This window comes from Solanum tuberosum, unplaced genomic scaffold, assembly GCF_000226075.1.
Source record: "Solanum tuberosum cultivar DM 1-3 516 R44 unplaced genomic scaffold, SolTub_3.0 scf00051, whole genome shotgun sequence".
Taxonomy (NCBI): domain Eukaryota; kingdom Viridiplantae; phylum Streptophyta; class Magnoliopsida; order Solanales; family Solanaceae; genus Solanum; species Solanum tuberosum.
In genome coordinates, this window is record NW_006238978.1 from 1,066,889 (window position 1) to 1,082,935 (window position 16,047).

The 16,047-nt window shown below is 34.2% G+C and overlaps 1 protein-coding gene and 1 pseudogene across 7 annotated transcripts; both read right to left on the bottom strand.

Moving 5' to 3' along the window:
• Positions 1 to 908: 908 nt before the first annotated feature.
• Positions 909 to 11,712, bottom strand: LOC102584246 (palmitoyl-acyl carrier protein thioesterase, chloroplastic-like; annotated as a pseudogene).
• Positions 6,973 to 14,492, bottom strand: LOC102596854 (pentatricopeptide repeat-containing protein At1g22960, mitochondrial-like). 7 transcript variants are annotated; one of them, XM_015307291.1, is made up of 6 exons: positions 11,836 to 14,492; positions 11,689 to 11,742; positions 11,316 to 11,368; positions 10,968 to 11,045; positions 10,587 to 10,707; positions 6,973 to 7,458 (listed from the first exon to the last, which is right to left on the bottom strand). In XM_015307291.1, the coding sequence occupies exon 1, from the start codon at positions 14,221 to 14,223 to the stop codon at positions 11,938 to 11,940; it is 2,286 nt and encodes a 761-aa protein (XP_015162777.1). In that variant the 5' UTR covers positions 14,224 to 14,492; the 3' UTR covers positions 6,973 to 7,458; positions 10,587 to 10,707; positions 10,968 to 11,045; positions 11,316 to 11,368; positions 11,689 to 11,742; positions 11,836 to 11,937. The 7 variants fall into 7 exon arrangements, with proteins under 7 accessions (XP_015162777.1, XP_015162776.1, XP_015162775.1 ...); XM_015307290.1 differs by having other exon boundaries at positions 10,968 to 11,075; XM_015307289.1 differs by having other exon boundaries at positions 10,968 to 11,081.
• Positions 14,493 to 16,047: the final 1,555 nt, after the last annotated feature.

Genomic DNA, 16,047 nt, shown 5'->3' on the forward strand with positions numbered 1-16,047 from the left:
TACAACATTAGCCTAGGTTAATATGGTGAAAAATAAAGAATATTCACATACACTAAGATACCCTTCAATCGCCACGTGGACACATGTGAATGAACAATTTTAAAGTGCGCGATGAGAAGCAAGGATGTAAGCAAGCTTTTTACGAAGATGGTAGATAAAATTATATCGCGAAAATAAGAGAATCCGATCAGTGAGAACAACATGCAAGTCAATAGCAATTGTTGAATCCACAATACCTCCAAGTTCAACAATAGTGTGAGACATGCCACGATACTCAGCCTCAGTGGTGGAGCGAGAAACAAATAAGTTGCTTCTTGAAAGACCAAGAAACAAGATTTGGGCCAAAGAAAATCAGGACCCAATGATAGACCGGCGAGTATCAGGACAACCAGCCCAATCAACATTATAAATGCAAAAAGAGAAAATACAAAAATGTACCTCAGAAAAGAAGAAAAAAAAAAACATATTTGACAACATTTTTCTACAATCATACATATTTCTAGGAGGACCTATACACTACACAAAAGTTTTTTTTCTTTTTGATATGTGAATATTCTTATTTCCTAAAAAATGCTGCTTTTGCAAATCCATTGTCTTTGAATCTTCAGTTTATGCTGCAATGCTGCTTCAACTATGACTTGTATACTTCTACATTAACAGATTTATTTGTATCTTCACTCTTATATTATTGCTTTCCCACATCAATCAAAGTTCTTTTCTTGGATTCAAGAACCTTTTTTTCTTCAAGATTGGCGAACCGTTTTTATGGTTCGTTAAATCATACTTTGCTCGGACCCTTCAAAAATGCTACTGCACCCATGTTAGATCCTATGAAAACACAGGTTTTGGAGAATCCGACACACGCCCAAGTGACATTTTTGAAGAGTCTGAGCAACATCGCTTGTATGTTAGGTAGGAAATGGCATGGAAGATATCTTTCTCTTCCAAGTAGTCCTTCCTCTAACAATTTCTTCATTCTTGATCTGTTCTTTTATCTTAAGCAAATGTGTATAGCTAAATGGCCTTTGACTAAATGACTCAAGAAGTCCAGTTGCTTCAAGAAGCCCTGATGCCAATGAAAATCCATGAAGTACACTAATTCTTCTCTTATGTTGATCAACATCAACAACATCGTCGAAAAGTACCTCTTCATCAGCTTCACAAAGGGATTGAACAATATCCGTGCTTCCACATTCTCTCCTGTATTCGAGCACGATGCTAGACAGCTGATAACTCTCCAAAAAATGGTCAGGAATGGTCTGCAACAACATGAAACAGAACAAAAAAACTGATATGTTTCATCATAAGTTGATGTCAAGATCAAGAATCAATGTTATTAGATGTTTGTTTTACCTCTAGCATCCAACGAACGTATTTCACATTATTTACATGGTGATTCATGTCCAAATCACTTCTCTTTGGCTGCAGCAAAGTTAAAAAAAGATCAGTATCTACGAGTCTTGACATATTGATGAAAATGCTGAAATCTTGTGGATAAAATGCATAAGATCACCTTCAAATTTGAAAGGACATATTTAGCAGTGTCATCCAGCTTCTCTATCTTAATAGGATTTTCCTCTTTGATGGCTTGCTTACTGATGAACCATGGTGAGATTTCAGCCCTCACTTCTTCCGGCATCTTTGACAAACGCCTCGTTTGCTGGTTCATCATCACCCATGTACTGTGTTCCACACAAAAACTAAGTTACAACTTACAACATTATGTTGGTTTTACGAGTTGATCATTTCTCAGGTGGTCACTCAACTAACAATAAGTATCTCATAAAGTCACTTTTTTTTGTTACAGCATCAAGAAAAACGACTTTCTGAGATAATTATCATTAGTTGATTTGAGAAAATCGACTCTCGGTTTTACTTGAACAAAAAAAAAAACAGATTCTTGAAAATTATTTGGAAGTGTAACTGAACCTGGTTGCTCTGGCAAATACGAGGCCTGTGGCTTGACTTCTAATTTGCCAGTCGCGTCTCATCCCATTTTTGCCTGATGCTCCAACCCATGTATCAATCTCTATTACTTCACCCCTGTTCATGTTTTTCAATCTTTTTGTTAGGCCTAGTACCAAAAACCAAGAGAGCGATGCATCGGGAGAATCAGGCATCAGTTGTCTTGGATCAGGTAGGAGCAGAAGATGTAAGTTAATATGTATCAGGTGAAGAAAAGAGAATTTGGTTGATAGAGACGTTAGAATATGGAGAAAGCATCTGTCCATGTATCTAAGGGCTATGGAACAAAAGCTTATCTTAGACCTAGACCGAATTTACTGATCTCGTAGAACAGAATGTGATGCGGTGAGATAGAATGCAATAGAAACAAAGACATGGTACGGATTACCTACTCTTAACAGTTTGTAACAGAGTGGCACAAGTAAACTCCAACTTTACTACAAGAACAACAACTACTACTACTACTAATATTACTACACCTCAATTCTAAGTTAGTTGAGGTCGTCTGTATGAATCCTCAGTATCATAAACGTTAGTTCGTTAACTCCAACTTCACTAAGAGGATCAAAATCACTTAGCTATCTAATGTCAGACTTGGTTACACAAATTGGCTGTTTAAGTCACTTACCATATTGGATAATGGTCTATTTGAACTTGCATTCTTGAAACAACCCATATGAGGTTATTTTTCATCATCCCATGTGTAGCACCAAATCCATCACTAAGTAGTCCTGACATCCACACATGATTCAATGCTGTTTCCTGCAAAAATACAACACATTCAAATTAGTCGGACTAGTAACCTCCAAACTCCAGATAGGTAAACCAGAGAAATTATGTTAGTGTAGTTAGTTGGTAGTGAAGATGGGGGGAGAGTCGAGTGCTTAGTTTGCAACATTGCAATGCCTCAATCTCAAACAAGTTGAAATCAACCATATGAATCCTTATTGTACGTGTCATTCCATTTAGTACTGCAACAACGTTAACAACTATGCCTCAATCTCAAACAAGTCGAAATTAACCATATGAATCCTTATTGTACATGTCATTCCATTTAGTACAACAACAACGTCAGACAACTATGCCTAAATCACAAACAAGTGTGAGTCAGCTATATGAATCCTCACTGTACATGTCATTCCATTTAATATAACAACAACGTCAAACTACTTTGCCACAATCACAAACAAGTCTGAGTCAGCTATATGAATCCTCACTGTACATGTCATTCCATTTTAATATAACAACAACGTCAAACTACTTTGCCACAATCACAAACAAGTCTGAGTCAGCTATATGAATCCTCACTGTACATGTCATTCCATTTTAATATAACAACAACGTCAAACTACTTTGCCACAATCACAAACAAGTCTGAGTCAGCTATATGAATCCTCACAGTACATGTCATTCCATTTAATAGTACAACAACAACGTCAGACAACTATGCCACAATCACAAACAAGTCCGAGTTATCTATATGAATCCTCACAGTATATCTCATTCCATTTAATAGTACAACAATGCCAGACTCCTATGCCTCAATCACAAACAAGTCTGAGTCAGCTATATGAATCCTCATTATACATGTCATTCCATTAATACAACAACAACGTCAAACTACTTTGCCACAATCACAAACAAGTCTGAGTCAGCTATATGAATCCTCATTATACATGTCATTCCATTTAATACTACAACAACAACATCAAACTACTATGCAACAATCACAAACAAGTTTGAGTCAGCTATATGAATCCTTATTATACATGTCATTCCATTAATACAACAACAACGTCAAACTACTATGCCTTAATCACAAACAAGTCAAACTCAGCTATATGAATCCTCATTATACATGTCATGCCATTTAATACTACAATAACAACGCCAAACCACTATGCCTCAATCACAAACAAGTCAAAGCCAGTTATAAGAATCCTCACCTCACTATTCATATCGCTCCATTTATCCTCGTGATTCGAGCTGAACAACAACTAATCATAACTCTCAAATCAATAAAATGACAAAAAATATGATCTCACCTGAAGTAAATTAAGGATACTTTCAATAGTAGCAACTTTATCAGGACCAACTTCATAAGACCTTATAACAACTGTTTGTCTATATGCACCTTCAACAATAATTCCTTGTCTATAAGTATCCACAAGTTGTTTCTTTGTTGGTATATTTTGCCTTATTTGTGACATTGGAATATTGTACAAAGTTTCATCACAAGGAGAAAATGAAGTTTTTGTTGCCACATGATGACCATTATTATTAGATTTTAACAAATCCAATTTCACAACATTTCCATTAATTGGATTCTTGAATTCTTGATTATCACTTGGGATTGAACATTTAATTGTAGTAAAATGTGATGTTGAAGAAGAAAAAAGGGAACACCACATTTTTTTTATTTTTTGTGGGGCTTTTACCTTTGGTTTTGACATAGTTTATATAGGATATTTCAAGAAATGTGACAGAGAAAAATTGGTCATCATTTTTTTTAGGAATAAAAGTGGGAACTTTGTTGTATAGTTTGAGAATCTCAAAGCGATACTCTATGTTGCTGATAATTATTACTCCCTCCGTCCCATTTTATGTGATGTACTTTGATTTGGCACAAACTTTAAGAAAAATGGAAAGACTTTTAAAACTTGTGGTCCAAAATGAATGATAGAAATTTGTGTGGTTGTAAATCATTTCATTAAGGGTAAAAAAGACATTTTATAGGCAAATTGTTACTTAAAATAGAAATGTGTCATTCTTTTTGGGACTGACTAAAAAGGAAAGTGAGTCATATAAATTGGGACAGAGGGAGTAGTATTTTTTCTTAGCAGAAATCGACAGATTGAAAAAGTACAATTTAGGATGCAAATGCATTTGTTTTGTTTTTATTAACCACTTTTTTGGTGTTTAGCTCAAAATTACGTTTAAATTAGACTTATACGCTTGACATGAAAAGTAAAGTGATAAGTGGAGTTAAAAGTCAATCCTCAACCTGTAGGGTGACAACCATGCCAATTCAAGCTCCTAGACTTCGTTTTTCAAGGAGATCCATGTGGATTGATCAGACGCTTTAAAAATGTCGACTTATGCATATTAGATCCTCCGAATAGTGTAATTTTGAAAAATCTGACACAAACGTTACAATATTTCTACAGTGTCCGAACAATATATAACTTAAATCTCAAACTTGGAAAAAGAGTACAAGTATGGTAAAAAACTTACTCACATGCGGTGGTTATATCAATTCAATAAATATAAGATATTTATCGCATTCTCTCTTATTATTTGAATAGTGACGAAACTAAAAAATTTAATAGAGAAATCAAAAAAATATATAAATGTCATATGCCTAACTTTTATTTTATATTATCCTTTTTGCATAATATAATTTTTCGACAAGGAGGATTTAGTAAGGTAAATGCTTCATACAGTTTACGTTAGAAGTTAAAGAAATTAAGTAAATATATATAACATAATTATAATTATAAGTAAGAAATATATGTATAAATGACACATTTCTTGCTAATGAAAAAATATAAAACATAATTATTTCTTTATTTAATCACTGAGAATCTGAGACACTATAACTTTGGAACTTACTCTGGGAGTAGAATATTTTTGGAATTATTTGCAGATTTTTGCAGATATTTGTCTGATTCTGCATTTTTAAAATTATAAAGAAAACAAACCAAAACATTTCTAAAAGAGCATTTATTCTAAAATAATACTCACTATGAATTCAAATTAGTCGAATAGGTAAATTTTGAATATCAGATGATTAAAAGAAAACTACAACTATTTATATTGGAGTAAGTACTTCTAACTATGTCGGTGTGAGTTTGCAATAAATACTTATACGTATTAGATATTTATATCAAATTATGTGAACTTTATTATAATTATATAAGTTAATAAGATGAGAATAAATATTAATTAGCCATGAGTGCCTGATGAGTATGTGCAAACACATTATATATATTTATTGATTTGATGTAAACACCAAACTTGTTTATATTGTCAGTGCTTAACTCGAATAGAGGACACATATCTTGTTCATATTATCGATGTCAAATTCAAATTGAGGTGTTTATCGTTTTCAAGAATAATAACTACTAACTAAGGGTAAAATGCGAAAACTAATTAATTTTATCGTGAATTTCTAAAACGACAAATAATTTGAGACGGAGAAAGTTATTTTCATCGTGTATTTTTAGTCTTTGAGGGATTGGTCTGAATTCCCTAGTTAAGAAGTTTTTGTCTTTGCTTCAATTTCCTTAATATTCTTCCCTTTGTTAACTCAAGAGTTTGAACAATGTAGTTCATAGAAAGACAAGAAAAGGAATAGACATTTATTTGGATGCCAAGCATTGACCATAAGGATAGTCGTTGTCCAAAATTTACTAACCCGACTAATTTGAATTTGGAGATATGAAATTCATTAATTTAACTAATTCAAATACGAACGATAAAATTCACAAGCTATGACCTTATGGGATCTTCGTAAAGTTGATCATTATAAATCTTATGACAAATTTGATTGGCAAGTTCAATTACATTCAGGTATTTTAAAATCCATTAATTTGACATTTTTAAATGTGTTGCATGATCCCTATGAAGTATATTTCACAAGCTATAACCTTATGGAATCTTCATAAAGCTGATTATTATGAATCTTTCGAAAAATTTAATTGGTTGGTTCAATAATAACAAGAAAGGGGATTCATTAGCTCATTACTTGGACCAAATCAATAAAATGACAGAAACCATAAAGATTATTTAACAACCTCGTTAGCTCCTCTATGCATAAGTTTATTTTTCAAATTATCAGTTACTAATTACTATTATTCATGTAATTTTTATTCAAATGACAAATACATTTTAATTTGCTGGTTGTTTATTTTCTCAGTAATGGGAAATATTTACAAGTTTCATTGACACTAATCAATTACTAAAAGAAATGAGTTTCTTCTTTCAGTGAACAATATAGACAATATGTATGATAAACTAGTTCTTTTTTCATTCAGTGGAATCAACTTCAGCTCTTTTGAGTAAGTAAAAAAATGCAATTACAAGAAGTTAACAAACACATAAAAAAAAACCTTGGTGATTTGGTTGATGAAAACTTGGAGAACTTCACAAACTGCAATTCACACTTTGCCTCGCGACTTATATAGTGTTGCATCTCTACAATGAACTCATCGACCTCCACCATTCAAGATTTCGTACACATTCGTGTAATGAAGTTCAGATACCCTTATCACAGTCTAACTCTCAAATGTATTTGCTCTTGGTGAATTTCTGTCTAGGCCAGCTTGCACACCTCGACTATTCCACTGACCTGCCACCTCCACCAGCAAAGGTATCGATAACTCTTCTCACCAGGGGTTAGGCGGAGGAAATAACCCTTTTTTTTGCCTCTGCTCCTGTCTACAATCTCAGAACTTGCATTTGACCTTTTGCATATCAGGCACAACACAAGGTCTGTTACCTAAAAAAACAGTGTAGATGTCAGGGATTGTGTTCTCAACAGGCACATAAATACTTTTAGAGCGCGGGGAGTTATGAGAAAGCAGGAAAGGTGTATAAAACATACACAAGGCAAAGTGCTCAACCGACCAATTCAATCATAGAGATACCAGTTCACTATAGACTATCCAGAAACACGTGTCAACACAGTTAATGATTTATGGGTTCATTTATAATCGGATACCTGTTTCCTCTCGTCTAAGTAAGGCGGAAGGATCTCGGTGAAATCATCTAGAAGAATCACCTATATCCGTCACTAGGGAGAGAACACTAACCATATATGGAGGAAGAAATACAATTACGACATATATAAGTCAGTCCAAAGCATCCCAACGTAAAAACTAGTTATTCCAAATAAGGAAATCTTAAATAAAAAATTAATTAAACACTTCAGTCCAACATTCATCACACTCACAGTAGAGGTGCATCTATTGTTAGATTGCTTGTATTCCAAATTCTTCTCATTTTCAACCTATTTTCCCCCAGGAGGATTAAGCAAGTATGAAATATTCCCTCTCCCAATAATTTATGCTTATTAACCCAACAAGAAAAGTGTCTTCATCCTTTTAGAAAAACAGGCAATGAGGAGTAAGCAAAGCTAAATACTCAACACGTGCAACAGTTCAGGAATTAGGTTCATCATGCATACGGATCCTCATTGTCCATGTCGCTCCATTTTAACTTATTTTGATCCATGCTATATAAAATAAAATTAATTTACATTTTTTTAGGAATATAAATCTTTGAGAGGACTAAAGGATTTCTGGAAAATATTGGACCTAGAGTAGAATTCTATACAAATTTTTATATTCCATTGTGCTCCATTTTTCATCAAGTCTGCATGGATTCCACAAGAGTGGGCTTTTTCAAGACAATTTCCTTCTAAATTTTAAGTCCCCTTTAGCACTTTCACTCACCTTGGTTTCCCACTTATGAACCGGTACACCTAGAGGTCGACGTACAATATGACCAAACCATCTCAACAACTTTCTCACATTTTATCCTCAATTTGTGTTACTTGTGTCTTCTCCCTAATGTGGACATCTTTTATCTTTTCTAAACTTTGTATAATCACACATCCATCTTTGAATCCACATATTCGCGACACAAGTTTGCATATATCCTCAACTAGTAGTTATCACCTACATGGATTTTTTTCCTCCATTGTGCCTCGACTAAAGATAGGGCACAATGGAGGAAAAAGATCCATGCAAGTGATAGTTACTAGTTGAGAATACGTTATAGACTTGTTGGAGAACTTCTAATATTATTATCATTATTATTATTATATATTTAACTTTTATTTTATTTAGTATGATGATGATATGAAATGAGCTTAAATGAAGAAGTGAGAATTCATATAGCCAACTCCATCTTGTTTAGGACTGAGGTGTAGTAGACTAGTAATTGTCGTTGGACTTTAATGGCCTAATTCACTTCCAGGGAACATTATTGGTCTTACAATGTTGGGGAAATCTCAGAAATAGCAGTACTTTGAGTCCTAATTACCCATCATAGCAATAGTTTGACTAACTACCAAACGTAGCAATAGTTCAGTTTATCAATTCGATCAGTATCATTGTATTGATTAGTTCTGTAACAGAACGAACAGATACAGCTCCAAGCAAACCAATACAAAACGAAATAGATAAAGCTCAATCTCTCGCTATTTTGGATAAATACAGGGCATATGTTTTGCTCTGTCAGGAAATTTTCTTGATAATGTTCTATAGAACTTGTCTTTCACCTTGGTAGGTATCATTTTTATGACATAACATTCCAGTAGCACTTCTATTTTGATTCTGTGTAACATTTTTATCTATCAGACCATTTTCCTGGAACATCAAGCCTATTATAAAATAAAAGCATTTTAGGCACAGCAATCTTGTCGAATTTCACTGTAACTTCACTTTTCTTGTGCTGACCAAACGTGCAGTGCATATATTTAGAGCCTGATTGGATTGGCTTAAAAGTTCGTCAAACCTACTTCCAAGTCATTTTTAGCTTTTGGGAGTGTTTGACAAAGTTAAAAATAAGTTTAAAACGACTTTAAAAAGTTAAAAGTTAAAAGTAGGTACTCCCCTGCTTATCATTTTTTAACTTAAAAGTTACTGAAGATTGACTTTTTAAAAACTACTACTTTTTTTAAGTTAAGCCAAACGGGCACTTAGTCTTAATTCTACTTATCCTAAAATCATTAATCTCTAGAGTGCTTATCTTTAACTCAAGTTTTCTTTTGACACCCTCACTAGTTTCGCCAATTAGCATAAGCACCCTCAACAAATAGCATACATTACGGGGCCTTATCTTGTATTATGTTGGTTCATCCAAAATTAAAGTGCACATGTGCAGGTTCTATATTGGTCTCTGGAGTAAACCCACTGTTATGGGAACTCTTTGTGTCCCTACTATTGTTCTTATACCAGTGATTGCTCCTTCTGTCCTTCATACATATCATTTATGACATTTATAAATTTAATATGAATACGTATCTTCAACAACCACAAAAGGATATTTCTTGGTACACTATCATATGCTTTAATCAATAAACAGCATGTAAACCTCTCTTCCTATAGTGATAAATTTCTTGAATATTCTTAGCAAGAATATAGCCTCTATTGTCGATCTACCAGGCATAAATCTAAACTGGATATGTTACTCATTCAGAGTCCCTAAGTTCACGCACTATCACTTTTTTTCACAGCTCCATTGTATGTCTCATAAGTTTAGTGCCAAGATAGTTTGCACAACTTTGAAACTAAATGCTAATTTGGGATTAAATATTCAAGAATAATCAATAAATGCTAAAGTAGTGGAGGACACATCTACTTAGTTTGGCCAACAGGAAACATTTGAAAATAGAAAAAAAAAAACAAAAAAAAAATAAGAGTAAGAACATATCCTTAGAATTTTGGACAGTAGCTCCCAACACTATCAGGCAATGGATTAAGTTTAGCATTTATCAGCAGTTGAAAAATCCATATAGAAATAGTTAGTGGGAAGCATGAAAACCAACACACACTCCACAAAAAGGGTGAAACTGTACTGCAGAACGTTAGACTTTAAATAGCTTCAAGAAGTACCTATTAGCGTGCTTTAAGGAACTGAATTTGTATGGAGATCCAACCAGAGTGGCATCTTTTGCTTTACTGCTTTAGATTTGCGTAGAAATATTCAGGAACGGCAGCTCCGTGTGCCACTAACCTGACAAGTTGTCGATATCTGGTCAGATAGGTCTCAAAAGTTACATGCTAGGACTAGAACTAAACAGGAAATTAACCTTAAATAGAGTAGAATACAGGAAAATGTTTCTCAAAATTCATTAATTTCTCAAGTACTGAAAGTAATTTTTCAAGAATCCCTTAAAAATCAAAGGGTACTTTTTCAAGAAAATGCACGTCACCAGTCTTAAGAATGTCAATGTTCAGAGGAGACAGAAGAAGGCATAAATCACTCTCATACACCTCAAAGCAGCTCGGATGGGAGTGAAAATTTTGAAGTATCTCAGGAGCACCAAGACCTTGCATGTCAATCCCAGCTTTCTGCACCAAACAGACAGCAACAATGTTGACCTGAAGCTAATAAAATGGTTCGACTTAACCAGAGAGAGTGGTAAAGCGAACATGGATAGATGCTACCTAAACAGATTGACTGTAGTACTTTTACAAGTCCTACCAGATATCTTAGTGTTTCCAAAAGCTAGAATTGTAACATGAAGACAGACTATAACTGACCACAAATGTGAGGGAAGACCCAAAAAGTGAAAACTTAATACAATTAGAGACCCTCAACTAAAATTAAATACCACTAACCTGCAAAAGAATTTCGTGTTATCTGGTAGACTGCATAGACTTTTGTGTTTGCCCTGCAAAGTTAAAACAAAACATGAGATGAATTTAGCAAAAAAAAGTGAAATTACTTGCCTCCAATATCTAGCATCATTATTTTAATCTCCTTCAAAAGAAGGTTTAAGAGCAGATACTCATCCATGAAAATGTAGCAATTATTAGGCTTGTATGCATGTGAAATTGCGTCAAAATTCTGGGAAAGGAAACACAGGGAACAAAAATGAGAAAAGGAAAATGAAGAGCCACTTAGTAGAGGAGAGAGACAACAATGAAAATTTTATTCAGAGATCCATGCATTAATTTGAAGAGAAAGGCAAAGTAGGTTCCGCAATCTTACCCCAAGTACAGGAGGTAAGTCCATATCAAAAATGGACCGGCGCTATCTGCTCACCTAATAAAAGTTATATTAAAGTTGTAAATGCATGGTGGAGAACAATGATAAAAAATAATTACGCGGTTATGAACACATATATCAGACACATACCAGCAGCTATTATGGACAAGCTCATGGTGTGGCGCCTGTAGAACAAAGACCAGGAACAGAAAGCTAGTCATCCAGGAATACCAGTGGCTATTCAGGGATTTTTCAACTCTTTGCTTCGGCAGTGCCTTCGTCGCCTTCATCACCGAAAAGTATAAAGTCAAGGTATTCTATGGCATGTGATTTATAATCTCTGCCGAGATTTTTCAACATCGCACTGTATGTAAAAGAATCAGGCTGGATTCCGTTATCCAACATTTCTTTGAACAGTCTCAAAACCTCTTGCCAGTTACCCAAATCACAGTTCTCATTTATCAAAATGGTGTAGGTATATTTATTAGGGATAATTCCTCTTGCTTTCATCTCAGCAAAGAAACTGTAAGCCTCGTTTATTCTTCTGTACTTGCAAAGGCCATTTATCAGAGTATTGAAGGTAATCACATTTGGCAGAATGCTCTTCTGTTGCATCTCTGAAAAATACATATGTGCAAGTTCATGCCTCCCTTTACCGGCATGCGCATGAATCAGCACTGTGTATGTTACAACTGTTGGAACTATGTCTTTACTTATCATCTCATCAAACAACTCTCTGGCTTTCTTAAGGTTCCCAAATGCGAGGTAGGCATGAATTATACTGGTATATGTTACGTGGTCAGGCATAAGGCCATCCCCAACCATCTTCTGTAACAACTCAGTTGCTTCTTCAAGATTACCCAGCTTTGCAATACCATCCACAAATACATTATAGATTATTATATTTGGTGGGAATCCCTTTGTTGACATTTCCTCTTGTAGTTTGCATGCGTTCAATATGTCACCCAGGCTCAGTACACCTGCTATTCGAGTTGTGTAAGCAATGCAGTCAGGCTCCAAACCCCTCTGTAACATCTCATCAAATAGTTCTTTTGCCATTGGTAAATTTCCTGCCTTGCAGGAACCATGAACGAGAATAGTATAAGTAAATACATCAGGAGAGATACCGTGTCTCATCATTTCTTCTTTCATCTGCTTAGCATCCTCTAAATTGCCTTTTTTACAGAGTCCATCCATAATTGTATTGTAGGTGATCACTGTAGGAAAAAGTCCCCTGCTCCTTAAATCATGTAATAAGGAAAAGGCCTCATTAATATCCCCCAACCGACAATATCCGTAAATCAAAGTGTTGTATGACATTATGTCCGGCACCAAATTCTTCTTCAACATGACAGAGAACCAGTATCTTGCTTCACTAGCTTGCCCCTGCCGGCAAAGAGCATAAATAAATGTATTATATGTTGAGACAGTAGGTGAAGCTCCTCTTACTTCCATCTCTTCTCCGAGACTCAATGCCTCCACAACCATTCCTTTAACACAGTAACCATAAATTAAAGGATTATATGTATGAGCTGAAACCTTCAGTCCTTTATTCAACATCTCTCCAATCAAACCTCTAGCATGGTTAAATTCCCCTTTCTTTGATAACCCATTAATCAAGATATTGTATGTAACATCATTCGGATAGCACTCCCTTCTCTCCATTTCTGATAAAAGATCCAAAGCCTGTTCTACTTCACCTTCTCTACAAAACAAATCCAACATTGTATTATAAGTAATAATAGTAGGCATTATCCCAAACTCACCCATCATCTTATACACTTCTCTCGCCTTGGCAACTAAATTCCTATCCCTTAAGTTCCTTAGAATCCTATTACAATTCTTCACATCAGGCAACATCTCATTCCTCAGCATCTTCTCGAAAACTAACAAGCATAGCTCCACATTTGCGTTCTTCGTGTATATCCTTAAAAAAATATTAAGTATCTCAACAGAAACCTTCAAATTCAAATACCCATCAACCAATAAATCAACAACTTTATGCATATTACTACTAATCACCCTTTCTACCACCCAATAAGCAGACTTCACCCAACCATTCTGTATCAAAATATCAAGAATAGTACAAAACGAAAACTCTGAATACTTAAACCCCTTTTGCCCTTCAGCCCACCTAAACAATCTCAATGCAACCCTCGGTCGACAACGAATTGAGCTAAGAATCTTAACCAACAAATCAGAATCATAAATTAAAGAATGAAAACAATCTGGAACAACCCAAAATTCCTCCTCAGTAACCCAACCCCTTTCTTCAATCTTATTCAAAATTAATCTCTGAATATCAGAATCTGAAAAGGGATTTTCCCGCATGCTATTACCACCATTATTATTACCATTCCTTCTAATATTATTGATTTTTATCTCAGATGGGCATTGAAACTGATGTAAAGATGAATAAAAAATCAATCTTTTAAGAGAAGAAAACACTAAAAAGCTGAAATGATTGAGATTTGATTTGGGTATGATGAATTTAGAAGCTCTAACATAAAGGGTCATTCTGTAGAGGAGAAATAGCATATGCAATACATGAATGTGAAGAAGATGAAAATGTGGGAAAATCTAAATGGGTTTTGGGGAATTGAAGAGAAAATTGGTACCTGAAGCTGAAGGCGCAGTTGCCTAAAATGGGTAATTGGATTTTGCTGGCAACAGTACGCACATCAGAAGAAGAAGTACAAGGAGAAGGAAGAAGAAGAAGCGAGCGGCGGAGGAGGCAGCTGCGTGTTTACTGGAGAAAATTTGCATCTTTAGACCGGAGGCCCGGACCGTTTCTTGGAAACAAAATATGGGTCGGACTTAGATCCATCTTTTTTACTGGGTTCATCTAAGGGGTCGGGTTGGGTCGGGCCGGACCGATATGGTTTATGAAAATTTAACTCAATCGATTTGGGGTTTGGGTTGGTTATTGAGTTGAAGAGACGGGTTCTAATTGAGTTGGGTTGATTCTGATTTGTTAAGGTCACTGGTCTTGGTCGAGACGACTAGATCAATATGTTTTATATTGAGCAACTTTCACATTTAGCAAACATAAAAATCATATTTGTATGTTATAGCTATAGTTTGTATGATTGCGCTCCATAGCAAGAGCATCAGATTGTATAACTCGCAGGCATGAGCTTCAGATTTGTATAATTTCGCTGGCAGGCCATTTGTATAAATCGTTGGCAGCCTCTCGTTTGTATAAATCGCTGGCAGCGTCTCAATTCAATTTTATGTGTTTGTATATCTGCATAAAATTTGAATTTGTATACAATTGAATCGAAATAAAACATTTGTATATATATCAAATCTCTTTCTCGCGCGCTTTATACAACACAAATTATACATTACAATTTGCATAATCTGTGTTTGCATAAAGCGAGAAAGAGAGAAAGGCAAAAGAGAACTGGGCAGGGGAAGATCTATATTTGTATAATTATAAGTGTATAGGACGAAAATATATGTATTCGTATTTGTATATACAATTTTCTCTCGCTTTATACAAACACAAATGCATTTTATACATTTGTGTTTGTATAAAAGCGAGAGAGGCAAGGGAGAGACTGGCAAGCGAGAAACCTAGGGAGAGAGGCGAATGACAAATGTTTGCTACAGGTTACAATTAAATCAAACTATGGTTATAACATTTAATTTGAATTAATAGTTTGCTATTTTATACAATTTTCCCTTTTGTATTCGATGAGACTTTACCGGATTTATCAGTATTCTCAAATGAACTTGTATGAATCTAGTTTATTTTATAACTCATCCCTAAAATATCATGTTATTAGAGAAAATAACACAAATCTCACTAATTTAGGACGTAATTATATTTCTTCCCTTATATTTTTTAAACTATAGTTGGTATGAATATATTTGTAACTATGTAGTTTTTTCATGTTATTTGATTATTGGGTAATTTACATTTTTATCCCTATTTTTAAGAATTGATGTGTTCAATTCAAACATGACTTAGTTCAAATATTTGAATAGAATATTTAAACAAATTTAAAATATTACTAGTATATATTATGTCAATAAATTATATCATTTTAATAATAATTAATTATGATATGATACTCATACAAAATAATTATTATGTCACGTCTTTCAATATCTCTCACATGAAATTATGACAAGTCCATGCACTTTCAACAAATTTTTTTATAAACGTGCATCTAAGTTGTGAATTAAGTAATATCATGAAGTATCATGTTCATTTATATTATCAAAATATATCAATTATATGCAAAGTGAAAAAATTATATGAATATTATAAGTATATGCAATTTTTGAGGTCTATAAATTACACCATCCCAAAAGCATAAAATCACTTGAATAAAAAGTTCTTCAAAATTATCA